Source organism: Phodopus roborovskii, unplaced genomic scaffold, assembly GCF_943737965.1.
Source record: "Phodopus roborovskii unplaced genomic scaffold, PHOROB, whole genome shotgun sequence".
Taxonomy (NCBI): domain Eukaryota; kingdom Metazoa; phylum Chordata; class Mammalia; order Rodentia; family Cricetidae; genus Phodopus; species Phodopus roborovskii.
In genome coordinates this window covers 7,081,906-7,092,065 of record NW_026126546.1, presented here as the reverse complement: position 1 = coordinate 7,092,065, position 10,160 = coordinate 7,081,906, and the positions used below count along the sequence as shown (strand labels likewise).

General features: G+C 54.0%; 1 protein-coding gene across 2 annotated transcripts in view; it reads right to left on the bottom strand.

The window, feature by feature from the left end:
- Positions 1-239: 239 nt before the first annotated feature.
- Sh3tc1 (SH3 domain and tetratricopeptide repeats 1) overlaps positions 240-10,160 on the bottom strand; it is a 43,562-nt gene continuing 33,641 nt past the window's right edge. For both annotated transcript variants that reach the window (XM_051200477.1, XM_051200476.1), the window contains exons 13-18: positions 7,337-7,517; positions 5,783-5,933; positions 4,325-4,447; positions 3,602-3,752; positions 2,312-2,508; positions 240-667 (exon numbers count right to left, since the gene is read on the bottom strand). In XM_051200477.1, the coding sequence (XP_051056434.1) occupies positions 410-667; positions 2,312-2,508; positions 3,602-3,752; positions 4,325-4,447; positions 5,783-5,933; positions 7,337-7,517 (1,061 nt within the window). In that variant the 3' untranslated portion in view covers positions 240-409. The remainder of the gene's footprint in view (positions 668-2,311; positions 2,509-3,601; positions 3,753-4,324; positions 4,448-5,782; positions 5,934-7,336; positions 7,518-10,160) is intronic.

The following is a 10,160-nucleotide window of genomic DNA, read 5'->3' as shown; positions in this document are numbered from 1 at the left end:
AGGTAGGCTTGTTGTGTCAGATAAATGAGACAGCAGAGAGAGACAAGGCCACCTTAGGCCCGGACAAGGGACTCCTACAGCCAAGGCCACAACAGGAGGCCTGGCCAACACCTGTGGGGTTCAGGCCTCACTAGAGACATGGTGGAGCCAGGCTGCCGTGTGGGTCCAGAAAAGGGGTGGGTCAGGGAGTTGGGAGGGGAGGGGCAGAACCTGTGCTCAATGGGACACACGGCACACACTTGGAAGACACCACAGGTGCTGGAAAATATTTACTCCTGTTTGGTCCTTCCCTCAGCAACCCCTTCCCCACAAAAAAAAACAAAAAACGAAAACAAACAAACAAACAAAAAAAAACCCAATTCGCCCACACCTGAAGTAGAGTCCCCTTGCACAGACCCTTCTCAGGTTATCAGGATGGGTGGCCAGGGGTCAGCCAGGGTGCCCGGCCACAGAAGCGCTGGGACACCAGGTTGGTCCTGCGGAGGTTCAGTTCTGAGGCAAAGGTCCTTGCTTTTTGGTAGAAGAAGAGTGACATCTCACGGTCCATAAGGAAGTGGTGGTAGATGGTGGCCAGTCGGGAGTAAATCTTCACCTGAGCTTTCTTGTGGCCCAGGTCCACAGCCGCTGCCAGGGCCAGCTGGTAATACCCAGCGGCATCAAAGGGATCCTGTGGATAGATGTGTGTGACTGGGGTTTAGCTGACTCACCACAGGGGGGGAGGGCGACCCCCACGGGCTACACTACCCCAGGGTCACTCGGATACACCCACCCACAATGGTTGACCCACACAGGTCATAGCAGGGTATTATGAGGATGTCCCATCTTTCCTCTACCACAGGCACAGCCTAGCCTTTCCTCCCAATAGAATTAAAGCTTCCTGGTCCTTGTGTTTGAACACCGTTTTTAAAAAACTGTCCCAGTTAAGGATACACCAGCTTGGGGACTGGCTCAGAGCAGCAGCAGACCTACCCCAAATATGATCCAGTGATCTAAGAGGCCTGGAACAGCATTATGGCTGCCCCTCGGCCCTTCCTGTGCACATATCTGTGTTCCTTTTCTGAATCTCCCTTCTTCCTCCTGGATTCCAGAGCCTCAGGCTTTGACCTATCATGGCCTCCGCTTCTTTTCCCCTGAGCCTTCCTGTTGCCTGGATTTTATCTTGCCTCACCCCTAGTCATTCCAGAGGGACACATGATGTCTTCCTTGGAGGAGGTGGGCCCCAGGGATTGCAGGGCCTCACTGGCTCTGGGGGGCTTCCTAGCCCCCTGTTGTTGAGTGATCGTACAAGCGGCCACGTCCCCGGGAACTAAGATGAAGTGTGTGATGCACCTCACTCCCAGGTCAAGTGTACTTTTGCCTCAAACTCAACATCCCAGCAGGATGCAAACTCCCTCTGGACCCACCCCACAGGAGTCTCCCACCCTAGCTTCTTTCAGCGTTCTCTCCCCAGAAGAGAGACCTGAGGGGCTTCCTGAGACCCCACCCAACCTGCCTCTCCCTGGTCAGCATCTGTGACAGCTCCCTCGGTGGGCAACAAAGTCTAAGATCTACCAGCGTTTCCTCTTGTACCAGCCCCACGGAGCCAGGACCCAAGGAGCAAGCAGAGTGGGCCATGTACAGATGGCGGGCACTCCTCACCTGAGCTCAAGGCCATCCTTCCCTGGCTAACTCTGTGACACGAGGAAGCTGGAGGCACCTCCTGGCACCCAGCTAAGTGGGAAGGACAGCCAAAGCATGTGTGTCTACATACGTGTGGCAGCTCTGATTCACACATGTACCTGGAGCTGTGACCAACGAAGACTCAGACAGGGAGCGTGCCCTTCCCTGAATCTCAGATTCCTTCACTATGAGGCAAGATGGTAGCATCTCCATCCACCCCTCTCAGACGATGAGGAAAGACAACACCACAGAATTCCAATAAGGAATTGTGGAGAAAGGCTGGCATCCCAGCTGGGCTTCCTGGAAGAGGTGGCTGGATTCTGCAATGTGAGTCTCGGGGGCCAATGATCATAAATGTCCTTGCTCCTTTATGTTTTTTTAAGGAGGTCACCATATCCAGGAAGCTCATTAACAACTTTCCCATATACTGCTGGCATATGGTAACCCTGTGCCATTTACATGTCACATGAGAGGGCCAACAATGACCAGCACAAGAAACTAGCCCCATCTGCTGACCTTGCCGGCCTCTCACAGCTAGGCCTTGCTCCATGAGAACATGAGGCCATTGCTGGGACGCAGTGACTGCAAGTTGCAGACCCCACACTCAGGCAGAGCAACAACTCTTCCCCAGGCTGAGCCCCTTCTTGCCTACCTTCAGCTCATAGAAGATGATGTCACCCAGCACCAGGTACACCTTCACATAGTACAGAGTCTCCTCATCGAATTCCAGCGGTGAGTTACAGAGGGACAGAGCCTTGAGGAAGAAGTGCTCAGCCAGTTCTCCGTGGCCCAGCCGGTGGTGCAGGGTGGCTAGCCGGTGGTAGGCCACTCGCTCATTCAGGCGGTCACCTGAGGTGGAGGGGCAGGTGTGAGAGCACCGCCCATTGGGGCAAGTAGGGCGTGAACCAATCAGGAGTGAGCACGCATGCAAATGCAGCAACAGATCACACAGCTGTGCACACTCACAGCCTTAAACGGGGCTGGCCGCTCTGGCCAGTCCTTTCTTGTCCCTGGACTCGTTTTCTCATGTGTAAAGTGAGCTGACGACAGCAGGTCCCCTTTCCATTCCCAGACTGGCAAAGCTACGGGGCTCATGTGTCCCACTCCGCATCTGCATGGAACTGCCTGGGGTGCCTTTGGTTAGGGCCATCGTCAATGCCTTCCAAGGCACAGGGCTCAAGGACTGGCTGTGGCCGCTGCCTTCCTTATATACTCAGCACAGTCTATCGCCTTAGGGAGCCATGCTCAGAGCCTGGGGCTTGGCCCCGCAAACAGGTAACCTGTGTGGGTGGGCTTGAGTGCCAGTTCACAGAGCCTGTACTCGGTGCTTTTGAGTTCAGCTGCATACTTCCTGCAGGCCTGAGGCGGCACCCAGGGTTCCTGCCCAGGAGGAACACAGACTCTCCAGTCAGTGGTTCAGTCTAGCACTAAGAAACAGGCTGCATCTCCGGGCAGTGGTGGCACACGCCTTTAATCCCAGCACTCGGGAGGCAGAGGCAGGCGGATCTCTGTGAGTTTGAGACCAGCTATTTCCAGGACAGCCTCTAAAACCACAGAGAAACCTTGTCTCGAAAAACAACACCAAAACCAAAAACAAACAACAACAACAAAAAGAAAGAAACAGGCTGCAGATGGGAAGGACAGGACAGATGGGGACCAACATATACAATGTGAGCCCACCTGTGTAGAAAGTAGCTGGGCAATGCTCCGTGCAGCAAGAGCAGGCAGCAGAGAAGGACTCAGAGCTTTGCTCTCGTTAAGTCCCTGCCTGCACTGTGCTTGGCTAGGGCTAGGCACTGCCAGCTCAGTAGAGCTGCCGTGGGCCTCAGCTGGCCTTCACAGGAGACGGGAGAAGCCTAGCAAGGTCTCCTTATTCTGCAGACCTGAGGCTGGAGACTTAGTAGGATGGGATGCAGAGCAGGGCACAGGGCTGGGGACTCACCCAAGGTGACGCTGAGTGCTAGGGCCTCATGGGCGAACTCTATGCCCTCCTGGGGTGCCTCCAGTGCAGACAGAAGGGCCACCAGCTTGTTGCACAGGCGCAGCTCTGCCTCTTGGTCTCCTACAGTCACAGCCAGAGGCAGCGCACGGTCCTGCCCACATATAGAGATTAGGCTTCTGCAATGCCTACCGCACAAACCTCCCAGGCCCACATGTGTGCAAGCAGCTACCATCTTCTCCCTGTGTGGTCTTTTCATAGGACAAAGGATGGTGCTGTCTTGACACCCCGGGCTGGGAGCTGGGGTGACCTTCAACCTCAGACCAGCCTGTGCCTCTCTGCCCAGGACACAGGGATTGAGTGGGACAATTGAGTACTCTACTAAAATGTACGATTTGTGAGCCCAGAGCCAACTGTACACTGTGAGCCATGAGGACAGACAAGAAGCCCACGCCTTCCCATGGCACACTATGTGTCCTTTTACACATGACTATGCCTCTCAAAGCTCAACCTCCTCATCTGTAAAGTGATAGGATTTCCCCGCCCAGGGCTGTTTTAAATATTAGTGTTCAGGCATGATGCATATGCTGTACTTTACAGAGGGCTCGAAGAATGCTCTAGGAAAGTCAGCTACACTGATGCTGTCTACCTCAGGTGGGGAGCCTCTGCCTGCCACAGCTGTGCCCACTGAGGAGCATGCATTACCAGCCTACAATGGCCACTCACCCGGTAGAAAGATACAGCTTTCTCCCGCTCCCAGGTTCCATTGAAGAAGATGTCTCCAGCTGCCTCAAATAGCTCCAGCCCCAGCTTGGGGTCCCCAGTACACAGGGCTGCGTTCTGTGCCACCTGTAAGGACCAGAAGTTCTCTGGTGATAGTACCCCCTGGGGAGGTCATGCCTCTGAGATGGGCGGCCTCACACTTGGAGGCACCAACCTTTCAGTCTCCGTGGATTTGTGGCTCTGAGGAGAGCAACTTTCAGGACCTGAGAGCTAGGAAGTATCGGTCCAGCTGCTGCACAAGAGTCCAACAGGTGAGGGCCGCCCAGGTGAGCAGGGAAGAACTCAGACCTGGACTCTGGCCTGCCCACTATGTTAGAATCACAGCTTCCTGCCGCTGCATTGCCTACGGCTCCCACCACATCCTATTCCTTCCTGACCCATCCACACCCACCTTCTCCCCTATCAGTGTCATAAGACAAGGCCTGAGGCTGACTGAGGCATCTCTGCTGTGTCCGGGGGTGCCTGCAATGCCTGGTGCACAGTAGATGCCCGACAAACACCTGCTCAGTGATGAGAATAAATCTGCCCACCCTTCAGCTTCTAGGTTGGACATTAATATTCTCTTCCAGCAGGTGGCGCTAGCTCCCCACCTAGACTCAAAGCTGTTGGACCTCAAGTTCAGCTGGCAGCTAGCTGCCTGCCACATGGCCCATGGACCCCCTGAGCCCTGGACTCCTTGATCCTAGATCCTCAGCTCACAGTGTTGCTCCTGGGCTCCTTATCTGTCCAGGTCACACTGTGTTTGGGAAGCATCGCAGCGCCTGTGATAAACATGTACCATGAGCTGCCGAAGCAAGTTCTTCTGTGTACAGACAGAGTGGACGCAGCATCCCCACATACACTGAGCACTGGCTATGTACTGACAAGAGATGGCTACTGTGAGGAGCCAGCCCTCTGCCCAAGAAGCTCAGATGGTTGTCAGATAGTCTGGGCACTGAAGGAGATTGAGGGAACCAGAATGGGAAAGAGGCAGGCCCCTGGGATACAATAGGCACTCGACAGTGGTTCTCAACAGTGATGGACGGGTGAGCAGACGGACAGGCAGCTGAATAGATAAATGGATAGACAGGTGGATGGGTGGGGAAATGAATGTGTGGGTGAACAGGGAGATGGGATGGATGAGGGAGTAAATGGGTAGGTTAAAAGGATGGATGGGAGGATTATATGGATGGGTTGGTGGATGGGTGGGTGAGTGGGTGGACAGGAGGGTAGGTGTGCTGGTGGATAAGTGAGTGGGCAGGTAAATGGGTAGATGAGTGGGTAGCTGTGGATGAGATGGGTAATTAAATGGGTAGATGGGTGGGAGTAATTGAGTGGTTAGGTAGATGGATGTGGGTGGGGTGAGTGGGTAGTTAGGTGGGTTGGGTGGTAAGCCAGTGCATCCGACAGCATTGAGCGCACCTGGATGTACAAGTCTACCAGCTCGTTCTGGCGCAGGATATAGTAGATCTTCCCGGCCTGCAGCCAGGCACGTGCCTCCTTCTCCTTCTGCTGCAGGTCGATGAAAATCCCCAGGCTCCGTTTGGTGTAATCCAGAGCAGACTTGTAGGCCCTGGGGTCAGACACAGGCATCAGAACAGGATCCGCCTCCAGAATGGTCTGGAAGGTCAGGACCTGAGTGAATCCTCTGTGGGCAACATCCTGTCCTGCCCCAGGCAACCCAGCACAGCATGGAAAGACAAAGGGGGGGTTCTTCAGAGGGAAGACAGCAGCTACATGTATATGTTCTGCCAACCCCCACATGCTGAGTCCAGCCTGAGATGCCTAGTGTTACGTCAACTTGACACAAGCTAGAGTCATTTGGGAAGAGGGAATCCCATTTGAGAGTATGACCCCTCCACCCCCCGACAGAGTGCTTTCTTGATTGATGCTGACTGGGGTGTGAGGGCCCAACCCATGGTGGGTGCTAGCTTCCTTGTGCTGGTGTTTCTGGGCTCTATAAGAAAGCAGGTTGAGTCAGGCAGTAAGCAGAACCCCTCCAAGGCCTTTGCATTAGGTCCTGACTCCAGCTTCCTGCCCTGTTTTGAGTTCCTACCATGACTTTTCTCAGTGAGGGACTATGATATGGAAGTATAGATAGAAATAAACCGGTGTTTTATCATAGCAATAGAAACTCTAACTACGGGCTGGAAAGATGGCTCGATGGTAAAGAGCCCTAACTGTTCTTCCAGACGACCACCACAACAGTATGTAATTCCAGTTCCTGGGACCCAACACCCATGGCCTCTGTCTTTTCTGGACACCAGGGAGACATTGGTATAGGGCAGAATTCAGATCCTAGGCCAGGACATCTCACTACAGAAGCACAGGGGACTACTCTCAGCTGCTGTCCTTGTTCTGTGTCTCTGACCCTGGCCTGGCCGGGGCTGAGCACCTCCAACAAGCTCCTGGAGAGACGGACAGCAGCCTTGCTGTAGGCCGCTAGCCCACGGCTCTTGATGTGTTGTGTTAGGACAGGAGCCTTTCCTGTTTCCTCACAGGCTCTTCCCTGCTCGTGTCCTGCCTGAGGGAGGTGTCATATGGAGGATTTTACCAGCTCGTAGGCTAGGCTAGTCAGAACTTCAGTGTCGGTCACACCTTAAACATGACCCCGAGACCTGGCTGCGGGGAAGTTGGCCCTACCCTCTGTAGTGAGAAGCCTGAAGAACACATGACCACCACCGTATGTCTGGTGGGCGAATGACACCCAACTGCCCTGACCCAGGCTGACAACTAAAGACCAGGGGCAGGTAGAGGTCAGTCCACAGCAGCAACCATGGCCTGGGTGGCTTCCGAAGTGCCTTGCAGCAGCGGTAACTCTTGCATAGGAGAACTGGTCCTTCTATCAGAGAGGCCTATGCTGGGACTCATAGGTCATGAACAATTAATGGAATGATGCCATCCCTAAGGGGTTGGGACTCGGCTGGCTCCTTGGGGGCTCCCCAGGCCTTCTGTGCCCCTTACTGCTGCTCTTACCGCTCGGTGCCCAGTGACAGGTAGAGCTGGCTGATGGCCTCCAGGAGCTGACCCTCTAGCCCCTTGTCAGCTGTCCTGCGTGCCAGCGCCAGTTGGAACTCATGGTAGATGACACATCGCACCTCGTTCGGCATGACCTTGCTGTAGAAGTGACACAGCTTTTGCACAGTCTGTAACTGACCTGGGGGGGGGGGCAGAGAGAGGGTGTTACCCTCCTGGCTCCATCGCCTTTGAGGCACCCCAGTGTATGACTGGCAGGAGTCAGATCCTCAGAAATGGGGATACTGACCCCAGAGCCAGGCTATGAAGTCTGCAGAATGGCACACTAGGACATATCAGGGTAGTCTGTAGCTAGTGCTGACCATTTCAACCAATCCGGGAAGGGCCCTGCCCAGGCCCAGGCCCTGTTCCACACCTTCTGTCTCACCACACACTCCCCACCTCTACCCCGGCCTAATGGCAGCTCAATATAGTTGGACACATGGACAGTCCCCAGCCAGTGTCCTGCCTGGAGCCTGCCACACAGAATAATGGATTCAGCCGAGCTCAGGCATTCATAAGCCTGTGCTTCATTCAGGAGACCAAACTCCAAGCCACGGCTCGCTGGGCTATCCCAAAGCCAGGAGGGGCTGGGAGCCATGAGGCATCCCCAACTGTCAAGACAACCCAGAAATCAACATGGAGGCAGAAGGCTTAGCTGTGCCATGAGCCAGGCAGGCCTCAAGGGCTTCCTCTCAGGGGCTGGTGAGGCAGTCTCTAAAGACACACGCTGACCAAGCCACGGTAAATGCGGAAGGACAGGAGTCACAGGGAGTGTGTTCTTCAGCTGCACAGAAGCAAAATTGAGCTACAGAATGAGTTCAAGGCCAGGCTGGGCAACTTAGGGAGCTCTTGACTTTTATAAAAAGCAAAAAGAAGGCTGGGAATACATAAAGGATACAGAGCATTTATCTAGCATGTGTGAGGCCCTAGGATGGTTCCCGGTCCTGCTGAACAGACAGACAAGCAGAAATCAATAACAGTGGAAAGTCTGGTAAATTCATGGATATATGAAAGTTAAGCTGTCCGTTCCTGATAGCCAGAGGTTAAAGGAAGAGACACAAGGGAAATGAAGCATAGAAGATTAAGGGATGATTGGGTTGGAGACATGGCTCACCGGTTGAGAGTACTGGCTTCTCTTGCAGAAGATCTGGGTTTGATTCCAGCACCCACATGGTGTCTCACAACCATCTGTAACTCCAGTCCCAGGGCATTTGAAATGGGACTCTGACACCTCTCTGGGTACCAGGCACACATGCGGTACACGGATATATGAAAGGAAAATACCCATATACATAAAATACTATTAATAATAATGATAATAATAATAAAAGAAATTTAAGGGATGCTGAAAAGCAGAGCTGAGGGGGAAGCTGACAGCTGTGAGTGCTTATGATGGAGAGGAGGGGGAGAGGAGGGGGAGAGGAGGAGGAGAGGAGGGGGAGAGGAGGGGGAGAGGAGAGGGGAGAGATAAGGGAAAAAGGGAAAGGGAAGAAGGGGTGGGGGGAGACAGGAAGGAGAGAAGAGAGGAGGAGGGATAAGGGGAAACCTCAAGCCTCAGCTCCCATCTTAATGAATTATTAAGGAACAACTCTGATGCCGGTGAGAGCAGGTGAACCACAGAGGAAACTCACAAAGCCAAAGTCTGCTGCTTTGAAAACATTGGCAGAATTATAAACCTTTCACCGGCATGACCAAGAAAAAGAGGCCGCAAATTCCTAAAACCAGAAATGGGGGAGGGCACGCTGCTGAATGTCCCATGGAAATGATGGATCACGGTGAACCACTGCCCATCAGCTCCAGAAAGACACACTGCCCCAACACTGGCTCAATGGTGACCTGGCCTATGGCCCTGGGGTCATCACTCAGCCTCCCAGAGGAGGAGGAACACACATGGTTGGGTCCTCTGCTGATCCTGTCCCAGTCTGAGGGGGCTGCTGGGGATGCCTGGCAGGGATGGGCTGGTGGCTATGTGGCCTAGTTGCTGATGCTGTGGAAGTCTGGATCATAGAGGGAGGATGTAACCTGAGGCTTCCTGAGGTCTCTTTCATGCCAGTCTGTCCTACCAAGACCTTACCTGCTGGACCCTGATCCTCTCCTTGGCTCCCTCCACAAAGTCATGTCCAGGAGACCTTAAGTGTGGGTTAATACTCTGCAGGAGAACAGACTCCAGCCAGACCCAGCTACTCTCTATCTTCCCACAGCCTTAGTGAGTGTTCTACAGCACTTGATGGCTCTCAAGTCCTCTTGGAAAAGAGAAACCACAGGCTGGGGTTCCTGGTCCATGCTTAGCACCCCAGTCAAGGCTTACCATCCAAAACTGCAAAGTGCATGGCTTCAGTCACCCCTGTCCTCAGCTTCTTACCCAGCACTCCCTGCATGGCTACCCTTTCCTCCATCCTCTAGTCTCAGGACAAAGAAGCATCCCCAAGCCACAGGCTGGAGTACAGCTGCCTGTGAACACGCCAATAGCCCTCCCTATGGCTGCTCTGACTCGCCCATCAGTTTCCTGCTTAGCCCCAGACCCCAGCAATAGCACTTGTGGATGGGGCCTGGATCACACCTGAACGAGAGCCCTGGGGGTGAGTTTGATCTGTTCCAAGGCTCTGGTGATGTCTATGAAGAGGCCATGGGAGGTGTTCAGGCCTGCAGGAGACAGAACTGGAGATCCAGCTCACCACCCAGGCTGCTGTTAGCTCACTCGGTGTCACCGCTAAGGTAACCTCCATTCCGGTGCTGGGTCAGGGATGTGGAGTCCCTCGAGTAAGGTGCTTTCAGTGCACTC